Genomic DNA, 15,975 nt, shown 5'->3' on the forward strand with positions numbered 1-15,975 from the left:
GAAGACTGCAATCTGCATCCCTCGCTGAGTGACCGTGGTTGGCAGCTCCCTCTCCCGGGTTCTGTGACCACACCCCCCTCCACCCCTTTAGACCTAGGGCAGTAACAGCTCCAGCTCCCCCTGCTGCTGTGCCTCAGGGGCTTCGCCAGCCTCTGCTGGTTCTCCTTGATCCTACCTCCGTTGGTAACATGGGTTTAACCTCTGCCATCCTTTACTGAAAGTTCAGAGACAAAGGAGTACAGATATGCAGACAGTTCTGCATTTTCATCCTCACCAGTCCAAAACTGTATATGAAAACCTATGTCGCTATGTGTGGGACACAGCGAAATTTACTTGTATGCAGAACTTAAAATGCACAAAAACTTGCACCTTTGTCTTAGCTATTGTGTCTTGTTTTAGAGCGTCATTTGAAAAGTATCAAGCCGAGAGTCGAAGAAGAAAAAGTAATCCATTCCCAAACACTGTTCTAATTGAAGGGGACGCGTCCTGAGGTATCAGGGCGAGGCAAGGACGCACAGACAACCGCGGATGTGTAAGGTGGTGAGAATCTGACAGGAGAAATGGCAGCTTCCCAAGTTTGCTCAGTAAAAGCAGAGACCGCACCTGTCCCTACTGTTCCACGGTTTCCACGGCATCTAAAACAGTGCCTGAAACAGAGCAGACACTTCATATGTTAAGAAAACGAATAGGCTAGCCACAGACTAGGAGAAAACTGGTCCGAAGCCGGTAACTCATAAAGGAATAACGTCTAGGGTATATCAAGAATTCCTACAACTCAATAATAAAAGACAAACAACCCAAAACAGGGCACTTGTGGAGAAACAAGAGCCAAGTGATGCTCAGTGTAGAAAAACCACCAGATACTCAGTAACGGAATGAACCCGCCAGCGTTACCGCCCTCGTATTTTACCCAGACTCCGAATACAATGAATTATTTACTATTTTAAAGAGTTGCATTAATTGGCATTAATATAAACATGCCATTAAAAAGGAAATCTGGTATAAAAATATTTCCTTCTATACATGAAGCTCATCCTAATGGACTCTTTAAAAAAACATGGGTAATAATAATTTACACACACAAATAACTGAGTTACAATTACTTTTTTTATTTCACAGCCTTTTAAAAAATATAAACCACTAAGTATCTTAAAAAAACATACACGGAATAATCATTTAGCATCCACAGTACTACAAAAATAAAGTAACACAGAATGAAGTGCACGACAGAACAAAATAATCTCCGCCAACCTTGTGTGCCACGTGCGCCCGGCGTCAGGAGGGCGGGCAGCGCCCCTTTCCGGCATCAGATACCACCGAACCCAACCACAGGACCGGTCCTCAGGTGACCATGCTGTTCACACGTGCAGGGTACAGGCGTCGAGTTACTAGCTTGAATCTAGTTCCACTTTTTCCTTTTCGTCTGGACGACGAGTTCAGTGGCAGGGTAGAATAGCGAAGACCATGAACGCCAAGCACACGACTGGTTCAAACCCTCCCAGCTACTTCTAAAACACGAGAAAGAGAAAAAAGATGTGTACGGCGCTGTACCACACAGGAGCCACTAGCCACGTGTGGCCATTTATATTTAAATTATTTAAAGTTGAATAAAATTGAAATGAACTTCCCCAGTCACAAGAGCCGCATTTCAAGGGTTCACTAGCCACACGTAGCCAGTGGCTGCCCAGGTGGGCAGCGCAGACACGGAGCGGCTGTCGCCATGGAAAGCTGCTTTGGACAGCCCTGGACGGGGGAAGTGCTGCTTCTCCCTCGGCGTAGCCAGGGTGTAGGCTGCTTATGGAAGCAGCTCTGCAAAGCAGTTTTTCTCCCAGGATATTCCTAGATTGGTGGAAGTCACGGAAGGGGGTAAAGCAGCTTTCTTTACGTAGAATGCTCTCCCCTGTGCAAGAAAGGGGTGATCCTTGCCTGGGGATCAAATACGCAAACAGACTCCACCCAAAGTCTGTCAGGAAAATTGGAGACGAGATAAAGGAAGCAGATGGGGACGCAGCAAGGCAGGAACAGTCTTCGCCCCCTTCGCAGCCCCCGTGAAGAGCTCGCATCCACCAAGGGAGTGCGCGGGCTCCCAGGGCCCTGCGCTAGGAGGCCCAGGTGTGGGGCAGGCAGGCCCGGCGGAGGGGCGAGGTCAGTGCCGCAGGCGCTGGGGAGGGGACCCGCACGCCACTCCACGCTCTCTTAGGGGACAGCAGTGGTGCTCTGTGTCGCCAGTAGCGGAGGTGCTACTGTTTTGATCTGTTTCAAACAGTAGGCACCTGGACCACTGCATTTTGTAGCCAGGGCACAGACTGCTGCTTGTTCACCTGACGTCCGCCATCATCGTCTTCCTTAGAAGCGAACTCAGGTCGTTGTTGAAGGCAGGCAGACGTCCAGCTACAAACACTACATTTCTTTGTCAGCTTTGCAGGTAGCAGAAGCCAAGGACACAGTCTGGCCAAGGAGACGTCGGGCGGCTGAGAAAGCTGTTTAAAAGGGAGCGTGTTCAAAGTGGCAAGACCTTTGGGCTTCCTCCGGCTTCTCTGGGGGTGGGACAGCGACCGAAGGGAAGAGCCGAGGGAGCTACTCAACTTCCTGGTCACAGGGGAACAGAACAAGACCCCTGCCTTGCTCAAGCCACTGCTCAGTCCAGTGACTTCGAGACAGAAACCCACCCTGATTCCCGATAGGAAAGCAAGATTTCCATCTGAAAGTAAAAGGCATCTTGCCTAAAGACCGATACATATTCAGTAAGTTCAAAGACATAGACATAAAAGTTGAATACGAAAGTTTTAACTGGAACCCAGCCCTGTCTGCACAGACCGGGTTGACATGAGAACAGTGGCATCAGAGCGGACACCGCGTCCCAGCAGAAAACGAGGAAGTGGGTCAGGGACAGCAGCACAGACCACGTGTCCACGAGTGGAGGAGACGGTTCGCCTCATAATGCAAAATCGCTCTTATTAAGGAAAAGAAGAGGGTTGTTAGCTTAATCCAACAGGAAGTTTCCTTCCTGAGTGCCCATTATGCTCTGATGACTGTCCTAAACACAGGCCTGCCCTTCTGAACACCCAAAGCCCTACAGGGTAAGATGCTGACTGCTAAGATAACCGATCGCATCATTAGGCAATGTACAACTTTATTTGTTGTAGACAGTGAGGAAGAATTTATTTCATTGATTCAAAAAAAAAACAAAACTCTACACCAAAGATCTACAACTCAGTTTTCCCCCTTGTATGTGACACAGACACCTGGCAGTGACTTCCTAATGACCCAGAGTTTTAATTGTGGGTTTAGTCTAAGTAAGCACAAGTACCTCGGAGTAGCTATGACAGTTAAAAACAAAGTACAGTGCCCTGCAAACACTTTCTAGATTAGTAGGTAGGAATTAGCAAAAATAAGCATTTCCCACTCTCCTAAATGGTTTAACCATTTACGGTGTTTAAAATTTTGGCTATTAAAAAAATTTAACTCTATTGCACTTATTTTGAAACTACCAACATAAGTGGAAACATGAAATGTCAGGCTAAAAATGGGGTGCTGCATATTTTTCGCTCACCTAGTTCCAAGTTTCCACCCCTGCAAGTGAACCAAAAACAAATCCTGGCACCGTGTCATTCCCAGAAAAGCCAGTGCATGGCACACTCTGGTGAATCGTCTCTCTGGCTCTGTGGAGTCGCTCCAGATGGCATTGGTCCTGTACCTACAGCTGTGCCCTAAAACTGAACTTCAGACCCAGGAATCTACTTTCTTAGACATTTTAGATTTTGCAGGTGTGCGTGTGGTGTCATTCACATTCAACTTAAAATGGTTCCCTTTCCAAGGAGAGGCGCAGAGTCACTGAATTCACCAGTTGGGAAACCAGAGAAACAATCGAAATTATCCTAGTAAGATCTGAAGTCATTTTAAAATAGCTAAAATTTTAGAAACAATAATGAAATAAGAACACTTGAAATAAGATACTAAGTACTAAATGAATTATAGCCCATTTCCTTATAATGTAAGGAATTCAACTCGGCTTCTAACATTGCTGAAGAGTCACTAAAAACTTTTTATTGAAAATAAACCATGGGAACCTATAATCGAGTTACGCGTATATCATGAGCAGTCATTTTAAATGCTCCTGACTCTTCCCACGTTTCAGTGCCGAGCTCACAGGTACACCATCTTCAAAAAGAGACTTGGTGCAGTGATTGCTAGGGCCAGGGTGTGGTCAGTGGATGGAGCGGCCAACACGCACAGGCCTGAAACCTAGGCCATCGCGGGTATCAGAGCTTCAGATCAAGAATGTATACAGACAGCAAAAATGTGAGTTCCAAAGTAGTTCGAATTTTGGAGATCAGTCTATGTTGGGTTTAGGGAAAATGATGATTGAATAAATGAAGAGAAAAAGGCAGCCCATATCCAGTGTCGAAGTTTCAAAGGCAGAGTCTCTAACAAAGCAAGGGCAAGGCCGGGGACCCACGGCACCAACTCCTGAGAGCGAACGTGCGGAACCTTAATCCCCAGGGCGTAGGGCTTAATTCCGGGCGGGGACTGGGCAATAGAAATAAATACTCCTTTTTTTTTTTTTTGGCCCGGATAAATGGGAACTTAGTAATTCATGAGTTAGATTACAAGGAAGTCATAAAATGGCACCAGTCACAAGACAGAAAGGCAACCAGCCCTTTTGTAGGAAACCAAGTCAGTAGAAGCAGCAGAGAGACTGATTTAGCACTGGGATGGCAGCAAACTACTCACCCCCCGTCTCTGTGGTCTCCTGTCTGGAGAGTCAGGGGTGCTGAAGGCTCTGGGCGCCCGTGGCACTGGTAGGAAGAATAAGGCATCACGAAATCAGAAGTCAAGCAGGAGGTTAAAATAATTTGCATCCTGGTTATTTATAAAGTATGAGGTGACTGTTCTCCACCCTTGTAAAGAACTATCATTGCTAATTAATTACGCCCACACTCATCCACAACATCCACATTAACCACACAACCCTACAGCTAACCGCCACTGCAGAGGTGTCAACCAATTAGAAAGGTATTGTTTAAAGCACAATGTACAATCACTGCAGTTGACCCTGGGATCCCAATCAAGTCTCACTGGGGCTCTGATGGACGGCTGCACATGTAAGCGAGAATCTGCTCACGGCGTCACAGTTCGAATAAGCCTCTTGCTTCATTAACAACAGGTCCACTCTAGCAAAGTGAAATAGGCCCAAAACTCTCCCTATAATTAGTCACCTAAGTGAGACTATTTTTCCTTTCTCTGGAATTATCAAAATATATTGTCTTCTACTTCACTTTCATATTATCAACTTGGGCAAAACTTAGTATTTTGTTGTCTTTAGCCTCTGGGCATGGTCTTTCTTTGTGCCTAAAAATTAACAAGTGTTTTCAATCTTAGTCATGACAGGGACAGCTTACCCCACCCTAACGGGACCAACCCTCTGTTCTGAAGACAAATTCTATCTGCATTATGGATTCCAATCTCAAGAACCTCTGCACTGTTTTCCAGAGAGCGGCCTGAGGATTACATCTGCAGACACCCACATCCCCTTCTACCTCCCGAGGTCCTCCACCTGGAGCCCATGCCTGCCCGAGGCAGGAACCAGTTCTGCTGGCTGGTTCCAGCCGCAGCTCAAGGTTCTGAGCTGGGGAGGGCCTTGCATGTCACTGCACCCATTCCCTCCAGCCCACCCTCTCGCTGTTTTCAGACCTTGTTCTTCATAAGTTTAGCCACAGCCAGGGACGTAGCGAAACCAAGGGGGACCCCTTACCATTTACAGAAAATTCCCATCGGTGGTTTGGCCCCCTCCCAGGGGGTTGCAGTCCCCGGCTATAACTGAGGCTTCCGCTCTGTGCACCCGACCAGGGCAGCAGCTCGGCTCCAGATGACATAAATCGAGGGAAAGGCATCTGGAAAAGGAAGGTGTTATTTCCCAGACCAGCACGGGCTGGAGGGCGCTCGGAGCACAGGGTGAGGAGTCCGCTCCTGCCTGTCCTGCCCCCGCACTGCTCTATCCTGCGCCCTGATGCACAGCCTCGCCGCTCCTTGTCCTTTTTCCAGGGGCCCTACAATGTAGGGACGGCATCTCTTTTGCCGGCCTGCCATCCCCCTTAATCCCCCCGCGCCCGCCCAGCATCCCCAAAGGACTCTCACTAAAGCTCACCCTCCCGCGGTTCCAGATCCTAAACCCACGGGCGGGGCAGCCAAAACAGGATGTAGGAAATTAAGGGTGGGGGGAGGAACTCCCCATAAAAAAACAGGCCACTGGATCCCTCCCCGGCGCCGCCAGTCGCACCCCATCTAGCGTCCCCCGAAGCGCGCGGATCTCTGAAGCAGCATTTGCAGGACTTCGAGCGCGCCCCGCTTCTTCCAGCCTCCCGTCCCCAGACCCACTCCCTCAGTAACTGGGGGATTTAGGTTGACATTCGATGCTGTTTGGAAGCGGCTGGACCGAACTGTCTGCATAATTCCGTTTCCCAGCCCCGGGGACGAGGGGAAAGGCCCTGGGCCGGGAAGAAGAGGCTGCAGGCGCCCGGAGGATGCGGCTCCGCGGCTGCGCCCCCTGCCCGGGAAAGCTCGGGGGGTCCCGAGAGCCCCGCGCCAGCCCCGCGGGTGCACGCGCAGGCCCGCGGCGCCCGGCCCTTCGCCCTCCGCCCCGCGCCCGGACCCACCTGGGCGCCGGGCCCCGGGCGGCCGTGCCGACAGGGAACCGGGGCCGAGACCCCGCCGGACCGGGTCACACCGCCTGCTCGCGGGCGAAGCCCCAGGGCTCCCGGTGCAGCGAGGGGCGGCCGGGCTGCAGCGCCCCGGCCGTGCTGGCCACGGAGTTCTTGAGCTGCTTGATGACCACGAAGAGCAGGAGGAAAAGTAGGAAGAGCAGGAAGAAGAAGAGCGCCAGGTAGAGCAGGAAGTTGAGCTCCCACTCCATGCTGCGGCGAGCGGGCCCGGCCACCTGCGCTCCCGCCTCGCTCTCCGGCTCGCGAGGGCGCCCGCCCCAGCGCCTCCTGCGGGGTCCGCGCCCGGCCTCCCGCGGCTCGAGGGAGACGCCACGGAGCCGACGTGATCCCGCCCCGCTCCACCAGCAGGCACGAGAGCCTCCCGCTTCGCCGAGACGCGTTCCGCGGTCGTCGGGAAGCCGACTTTTCTAGGCACGAACTTCAGCGGGCGGGGACACCGGGAGAAGAGGTCGCGGCTCAACCCCCCCAGGGGGCGTGGGGGCTGGCGTTCTGCAAGTGGTTTTAAGATTTCCACCCCCAACACCAGCAGGGGCCCCAGCCCCTTTTCTTCATAAGTAATTTCGTTCATCATTTTCCCCGTCCTGGCTTTCCCGGGGGGCAGAGAATACCATCTCCCAGAGGCCGAGATGAATGAAAAGTGCCCGTGAAGGCGGGTGTAAGGGCCGCGACTCACCTGCGCCTGGGCGAATCCCAGCTGAAGCCGCCCTGCTCCTCAGGCTGCAGGTGGCCTCCGTCCACAGTGCCCGCTCCTGCGGACCACAGGTCATTCGGACAAGCGGCAGTAAATCGCGTCTTGAAATTCAGCTTCTTTGGCGGAAAGCGAAAACAAAACGATTTCCTTAAAGTGCTCTTAAGTCCCCGACGGCCCTCTGCATTTAATGAAGGTCACCCACAGCCCGCAGGGTGTGGCTTTAAAAGGAGTAGTTTATCTACTGCATAACAAATCACCCCAAAACTTAGTGGCTTAAAACAACACAAACATCCCTCCTCTCTCACAGCTTCTTTGGGTCAGGAATTTGGGAGCCCTGAGCTGGGTGACTCTGGCTTAGGGTTGCCCATGAGCTGACAGTCCGATGTCGGCCAGGCCGCAGTCCTCTGGAGCTGGGGGACCGGCTTCCAGAGCTGGCAAGCAGTGCTGGATATTGGGTGTCCTCACAGCACCGTGTTGGCTCCCCCGCCCCCGCCCCCCAGCAAGGTCACCCACGAGAACCAGGCAGAAGCTGCAGCTTTATGGCCAGCTTTAGAAGTCACACGCCATCCCTTCTGCAATATCCTGTTAGTCACACAGGAGTCCAAGGACAGGGACACAAGGGGGTGAACCCCGGGGATCATCCTGGACTCTGGCCATCAAAGCTGCCAATACAACAGGTTCTCACCGCGCACTCTGCGGGCCTCCAGCTTTATTTCATTCTTTATTTGTGAAGATACAGGCTAGGCCCCTCGGCTGAATTTTGGGTTATTTACTGGGCTGACTTTAAGAAATGGCTGCTCCAGGGATGGCAGCCGGTCCGAGGAAACAGGTGATGCAGACAACGCCGTGGGCTGGAAATCTCCAGGGCCGGGTCCTGGCCTCAGCCCCACTACCTGTGGCCCGTCGGCCCTGTCAGCCCCCTCTCTGGTAGCACCCTTTGCTTGTCTTTCCTTGGGTCTGCTGTGAGGACAGAAGATGAGAGGGATGTCAAATAAGAATGTGTTTGGCCAGGGAAATGCCAGACACCATTGTTTACTGTTACTGAGAGTCCCAGTGTCACAGGCTACTGTGCAAAACTCCCAGGTCCCAGGCCTCTCCACCAAGCATCGTCCTGCGTAAGGACTCTGTCTCTGTCTCTCTCTCTCACACACATCATTGTGTGCTGGAGCTGGCTCATATTTTTTTCCCAAAATTTTTGCAAGTCATTTGTTAAAAGTTATTATTAAAAATTAAATTATATAACTGACAATTGAATAATTTATGCTAACAACAAAAGTAATAAATACTCAAAACGCATAATTTCCTAATCATGTTTGTGCATTTCACTATCCTCTAGGCACTTGAGGCCGTTCGCACTGGCCGTAGCTGTGAGGCTGCAGTGTCACGATGGCATGTTACTGCGCATCTCTTCCCAGCTGCGTTCAGAAGCCGTGCGAGCAGCTTGAAATTGGCCACCGTGGAAATGTGTAAATGCTACTGCTCAGGGCCAGGGAGCTAGCTGTGAGACGCTGCCTGGCACAGGCCGGTTCACGAGGTTACTGAGGAAATTTGAAGTCTGACACAAGGAGAGCAGATATCTGTGGGTTTTTTTTTTTTTTTGACTATCCAGAATCCACATTCTTCCACTCCAAGCAGCACATGTTCCTATGGTAGAATGAATCTCCATTTTCTGTAAATGTTGGCACGAGAACAGGTCCCGGTGACCGCGTTCCATTGCTACCTCCCGTAATGGAAACCAAGGGGCTTAGTACATCTTTTACCCACTCCTGATGCAGGGCAGGGAGGGGGGCGGGAAGGGCCCAGCCAGAAACGCAGCCACATACCCTCGGTCTGGGTGCTCTGAAGCCTGCGAGCTGGGAGTGGGCAGGACAGGAGGAAACTTTCAGAGGTCAGTCAGACACGCATCCTAGTGGGGGAGGAGCTCGGGGGGCCAGACCAGGACAGGGGTGACCTGGGTGGGCTCCTGCTGCCTGCCCCTGGGGCACCCCTGCCTCCCACCCTTTTCCCAGCCCTAACGTGGCCCTCCTGCTCTTTACCATTATGGGAGCTCCCCTCACTCGTCCGTAAACCTTATTGCAGCAGGCACAGGGGTTAGCGGCAGCTCGCACGCGAGCACACTGACTGATAAAGCGAGCATGGCTCACAAACTTCGCACACAGTAAGCACTCATAACCAACAACGTATTTGGTAGAGAAGGAATATGCCATTTGGCACATTGCCATTTAGAGATCCAAGCCATTGAGGACTGAAACGGATGCACAGAGGTTGAGTGACCTGCTCAAGGCCGCACGGCTGGCAGGAAGCAGAAGCAGGTGTGAAGCCAGAGAAGTGGCTCCAGACTGTGCTCTCGGGGCCCATGACACACCGCCTCACAGCATCCTGCACGTGACTGTCAGATCGATGACCATGTTTCCTTCTGAATGTCCAACCTGAAACAAATCTCAAAAGACACACACCTTCTGCTTACAAACGGCTCAGCTCCTTCTTCTGAAGTCTTGAAGGCCAAAGCTTCCAATGAGCCAGGGTTTGCCTGAAGAATGCCGAGGAAGGAGGCCAAGAGATGAGTCTTATGGCACCAAGCTCCACTCCATTTCAGCCTGCCTAACTAACTACTTAGATTATCCATTTATCAGGGCAGCTTCAGTGGATTTATAAATATTAACTGATAAATCCTCATATTCACTCAACAGAATTTGTATTTAAAATAATATTTGCTGCCGCAAAAATAACTTATTACATTTATTAGATGTTCCCAGTGTTTTTAGCCTCTGGGCATATTTATACACCTCATAAGATGCTCTGAATTTCAGTTTATATTATGTAAATGACACACTTGTTCTCTGCCTATGTGCATATTAAAGAAATCCATAGAAAGAAAATCCAAGCATTTTAAAAGGCAGAAAGGACACTCACTCTAGGTAAGAGCTTGGCTGGTGCCAGCATCTAAAAAGAAAGCCCTTGTGCACCAACGGGTAAGGCAGAGGGAGCCTCTATCAACGCAGTCCCAGATCCCACGCCACTGCCCATGGAGCGGACCCCGCGTACGCGCCCACTCAACACCGCAAGCCTCTCCGCCACTCATGGTCACACTTCAAGCGTCGTTCAACTCCTCAGCCTCCTCCCGGCTCAAACAGCTGAGTGTGCCTGAAGCTGCACCAGGTCTTGGCCTATGGGTGTCTGCGGCTGAACCAGAAGGGGTTTCTCCACACCTTTCCCTGCTCGGCCCTTCCCCACCCTCACCTCTGATGGGTGGAGGTCTTTTATCAAAACGTTGACCAAGGCTGTTTATGAGAACCGGTTAATCGTAGCAACAGAAGAGTCTGTCTTGTAAATGTGCTTCTCAAAAGAATTTAAAGACCCAGAGACGTACAAGAAGAGTTGTGAAATCTGTCACAATACCAGGATGGAACCTACCTGGGCTTACCTGTAGGGGGCACCTGCAGGATAAAAGCGGCTTCCCCAGGACAAGGGCAAGGTAAGAACGGGAGAATGAAGAAAAAGATACTTCTAGATACCTTTCTAAGGCTGCCTGAATTTGGCCTGAAATGAACCCAAAAGAAATGGGAGAAATATTTTGCACCCCGTTGTGGCCTCAAAATGTGGTAACATGAGGTTCTTAAGTAGCTGCACACCTTTCCAGGTGCTGTAGACCGTAAAAATCAGGTTACAGGTAGATGGTTTTGCTTAGATGGGATGTCCTTTAACACACCCACATACGTGCTGGGGATGAGGCCCACACTCTGGAAGTTTCCAGGCCCTAAGGAGCTCTGCCCTGGCCAGTCAGGGCCTGAATCAGCCCCCGTGATCCTGGCAACCCTCAGCGGCCCAGAACATCCGTGTTACCCTGACACCCCGTCTTCTTTGCTCCTACCCCATACGCAAACATACCACGTTCGTTTCTAGCAAATGCAAACTGGGCCTCCGTAAAATTGCCCCTTATTTACACTCTTTGCCACCCCTAGGGCACTCCAGATCCGAACCTGAAAATCTACGAGAATGTTCACCGCTATAGAAGAACAAAAAAGTGAGTCGTTCTAGCCCAGGAGTCACAGAACGTTAGCGAACAGTTATCGTAACACCCCAACAACGGGATCTGCTCTCCACACCCTCACCTCCTTTCCCTCTCCAGCCTCAAAACAATGGCTCCAGCGGTTATGCCATGCTTACAGAATGAGATGCTCTCTGGGAAATAAGTAAAATGTGATAAGCTGCTTAAATCTCACACAATCATTTAGGAATTCCAGTGAGGAGGGAGGGGGAGAGGGAGGGAAATCTAAGGAAGAAATTTATGAGGGGTATGTGGAAGATCATCCTATTTGGGCAGAATTCACCAGTAAAAATAATTCTATGGGGGAAAAAAAACCCTCTAGACCTTGTCCTTGGTTTAGAATGCCTTAAAACACGACAGCAGATGCCCAAGTCTGTCCAATATTGAAAAAGAAAAACAGTGACAGATGTGGTAACGATCAAACACTATTTTTTAAATTTAGACTCTTTCCAGTAAATTAGCAAGAATATTGGGGAAAGTCGATGTGGCTGTGGGGGACCCTAGACTGGATCGATACTGTGTCATGCAGCAAAATGAAAATCTGAGCATTACAGACCACTGCATGTTCTGCCCGGCACAACCTGGTGGAACGGACGCCACCAATGGAGGGTCTGCAAGCTCCTACGCGAGCTGATGTGGCCAGGGCTGTGGGCTTGCAGGGGCGCGCGCACACACAGGAGGCTACAACCGGACTGGCCCCAAGGGAAAAAGGAGTTGGAACAAAGTAGAATTTGTCTGTAACTCATACTCCCTCAGTGAAATGCCAGCGTGTTAAGATGTGGTGACTCCAACAAGATAGCAAATCCTGCATTTCCCGGTCTGAGATCCAAACCCGGCTCCAGAAAGCGTGGTTCAGGCTGGCATTGACCGGACCTGGGTCCCGGCCCCAGCCCTGCATACTCTTCCCATTCTATGCTGCACACTGTTGTATTTCAAGCCCGTGGGACCCGGACACGTATTCTGGCCTCACCTCTTGCTAGCTGGATGACCTTGGACACCTGTGGTTGCCTACCAAGCACCTCGGCCGTCTTTTTTCCTTATTAATAGAACTCACACTGTCAGATACTTACCTCTTTCCCATGTGTCCCAGTAACTTAGAGGAAACTGTTCTGGAAGAGGGGTCCCAGTGTTACCCAGGGCCCATCATCACTGTTCCCCAGAGCTCGTGATCACCGTAACTACACTGTCAGCTGTTGGACATTTTCAGCCTCCATAATTATCGTATGAGGCAATTCATTAAAATAAATCATATAAATCTACTACCTGTAGAGTTTAAATATGCTTAATGTAATTTAAAAATATGCTTAATGTAGAAAGCCACCATGCTCTTTAGTATATGTGAAAAATATTTCTCCTTGGGGTTTTCTGTATTTAGAGGGGCCAATTCCACAGTGGTTAAGATACGTGTTTGATGATACTGGCCCCCGTAATGCTTCATATTAGAAGGCCCGTTGTTGTCATAAACACTGATTGGAATCTATAAGAGAAACTCCTGGTGAGACTCTAAGATCCCCACATATCCGGCTATCCCTTCTGTCATCCCCACCAGACACCGCCCGGCGAATGGCTGCTCGCCAAGCCTCCTCTGGCTTCTGCGCCCGCTGTCTGGAAGCCACTGCAAGCCCATCCAGGGGACCTCCAAACTCTCCTCGCTGAAACCACTGCTTCAGACACAGGCTGCCGGCCTAGGAGAGGCAAAGGCTCTTTGCATCACCTCACTCATACGTGCTCGCTTTCAGCTTGATGGATCTGAGCATCTGAACACCATAGAGACAGGAGCCTTTACAGCATTTTTCAAGAATATAAAAGCTACGGATTATACACTCAGCAATCAAGAGATGGTCCTGCCATTTTCTGGGACCCATGAAACACTGCAGGATGAGAACGCTCAGGGCATTTGTGACACGAATGGTGTCAGAACACTCATGGCCTCTCGACGTGTCACTTCCACCGTAGCGGGTCCCGTTGGCTGATCTAAGCGATGCCACCACAGCGATGACTCAATAATGAAAACGAAGCTTGGCGACAGCTGAAGAAAACGCATACCCCCGTTGGCGGCACGCGCCCGGCCCTCGTGCGGGCCCTGGCTCGTCACGTCTCTTCGTGCGCTGTCACTGTCAGTGCACAGCACAGGACTGCTCTTCTCCGCCCACTGCAGCTGGTGGCTGAGCCGTTTCTCACCTATGAGAAGAGATGGATGCACACGCGTTTCACAAAACTCAGCACCTGCTGCCTACACATCTTCTGGTTCTTCACGTTTTCTTCTATTTTGTGTATTCTGTCGGATGAAAAATAAAACATCTGTTGCAAGAGGAAAACGGCTGTTTCAGTTTCATCCTTTTGCTGACGCCTTCACCGTATTTACCGGAACGATTTTTCCTGCAAATTTCTCCGAATTTCTTCAGATTTGCTGGTGTTGGAGAAACAGTGCTGGCTGGAAACTTAAGAGGCCTGGATTCTAACCATCCCCTGCTAGCATGAGCCATAAAGCACTGGGCATTCTCTATGCTTCTCTATGCTCTGTTCCCTAAATCAGGAGAGTGAACATAATTATCTTCGTGTTCCTTCTAGTTCCAAAATTCAAATGACTTATCAGTTTCACTGCCAAAACCAGGGGTGGTGGAAGCGTGAGATAATCTGGGTGATTGCTCCCAGCTGCCATGATGACGGGGTCGGCTTGGAACCCAGAGCGCCTTCCTCCAGGAGAGCCATTTGCTCTGGGAAGGGCGCCTGACGCATGAACGGGACAGGCTGGTTAACCACTGCTCTCCCCCAGCCACAAAACTCCACCTCTGAAGGCAGCAGTTATCCACGCGTAACCCCCCATACCTGCTGCTCCCCGAAGCGACCCCCTCTGCACTATGTGCAAACCATGAAGCAGAACTCAGCACGACATGGGTCGAGGTACCGAACACCAGCACCAGTGCTGGCCCCTGAGCCGTCTGCAACCACATAAACCAGCTGCGGGTTTCACCGCCTGCCTCACTAATCACATCTACCACTCTCCAGATCACGCTTCCGCTATTCGATTTACAAGTGTTTTATCGTTTAAGTTTTTTATACATCTAGAATTTAATTTTAATGGTGTAAGGCAGCGATCCACCCTTATTTTTTTCCATATGACAACCTGTTTTCCCCAAACCGTTTATTCAGTGAATGACATCTTCCTATGACATTTCTCTCATTTACTCACCCTCCCATCACCTCGGACCAGAGGGCTCTGCAAACTAAGTGGCAAGTATGTAAAGACTTTCTAAAGGGCACGTGAGCATGGCTTTAGTTTTACAGTGATGTCCAGATCTTCCGCTTCCATGCACTTTTTTCCTAAAATCATTTGCCCAAGGAGATGCCAATCACTAAAGGTCTCGCTCTCTCCCCCTCCGCTCCTTTTTAAATACTTTTTTTAGAGTGGTTTCAGATACACAGCAAAATTGAGTTCAAAGTAAGAGTTCCCGTACACCCTCTGCCCCCACACGCCCATAGCCTCCCCCACCATCAACACCCTCCAGAGTGCTACACTGGTTACAAGTGATGAACCTCCTATGACACATCTGTTTACATTAGGGTTTACACTTGCTGTTGTGCATCCTATGGGTTTGGCGAAATGTATAATGATACGTATCTACCACTATAGTATATGGAATAGCGTCACTGCCCAAAAAAGTCTTCTGTGCCCTGCCTGCTCACCCCACCCCAACCCCGACCCCTGGCAACCACTGGTCTTTTTACTGTCTCCACAGTTCTTCTTTTCCAGAATGTCATATAGTTGGAATCATATAGTAGGCAGCTTTTTCACACTGGCTTCTTTCACTCAGTAATATATTAAGGGTGGCTTTTCATAATCCTCTTTCCAAATTTCTTCGCATTTCAACAAGAAAGACATATCTCTTACCTATTCCTAATCTTAATATTGCACATTGCCAAACCAACAAACCTCCCCTTTAAGCAATTCTTTTGATCAAGGCACCATAACACATCCTCCCCGTCCATCTCATTGAGATATATTTCCAATAAATTTTATTTTCTAGGTGACAGGAAAAAAACCTTTTGCCAGCTGAGTGGCTTCAGTGGCTCTCTGTCGCTTCCACGTTAGGCAGCCTCGCAATGAGCCAGACAAAAATATGGTGGTGAGGCTTCTAGCTGCTATCAGCCTCATAAGCTCCAACTGCTTCTTTTTTCTCAGAGAGTCATCCCACTGCTAAGAAGCCCCGATTGTTACACAGTCCAGTAAGTGTTCCCTGTCCCTTCTCAATGCCTGAGCTTTCCACAGGTGGGGTCTGAGGCCTACACACCTCTCACTGCACGTTGAGAGCCTGGGAGACCCTGTGTGCCCTTCTGCTGACTCCAAGATGTAAGACTTCCCAGTAAATCCTGTTCCGTGCCTCCTCTGCATATAGTTCAAGGTATTTGTGCCAAGTAATGGTGCTATTATAACTGTTTATCAAATGTATAACTTACGCTGTTCTAATCAAATGTATATTACATATTTATAATGATAAGTCAATCCAAAAACT

General features: G+C 50.0%; 1 protein-coding gene across 1 annotated transcript; it reads right to left on the reverse strand.

Annotated features, from left to right (window-relative positions):
* Positions 1-1,522: 1,522 nt before the first annotated feature.
* Positions 1,523-7,188, reverse strand: SMIM43 (small integral membrane protein 43). Its single transcript, XM_039879537.1, has 4 exons — positions 6,657-7,188; positions 5,763-5,894; positions 4,735-4,799; positions 1,523-2,480 (listed from the first exon to the last, which is right to left on the reverse strand). The coding sequence occupies exon 1, from the start codon at positions 6,911-6,913 to the stop codon at positions 6,722-6,724; it is 192 nt and encodes a 63-aa protein (XP_039735471.1). The 5' UTR covers positions 6,914-7,188; the 3' UTR covers positions 1,523-2,480; positions 4,735-4,799; positions 5,763-5,894; positions 6,657-6,721.
* Between the last annotated feature and the right edge of the window lie 8,787 nt (positions 7,189-15,975).

This window comes from Pteropus medius, unplaced genomic scaffold (genome assembly GCF_902729225.1).
Source record: "Pteropus medius unplaced genomic scaffold, Ma_sr-lr_union100, whole genome shotgun sequence".
NCBI classification, from domain to species: Eukaryota; Metazoa; Chordata; class Mammalia; order Chiroptera; family Pteropodidae; genus Pteropus; species Pteropus medius.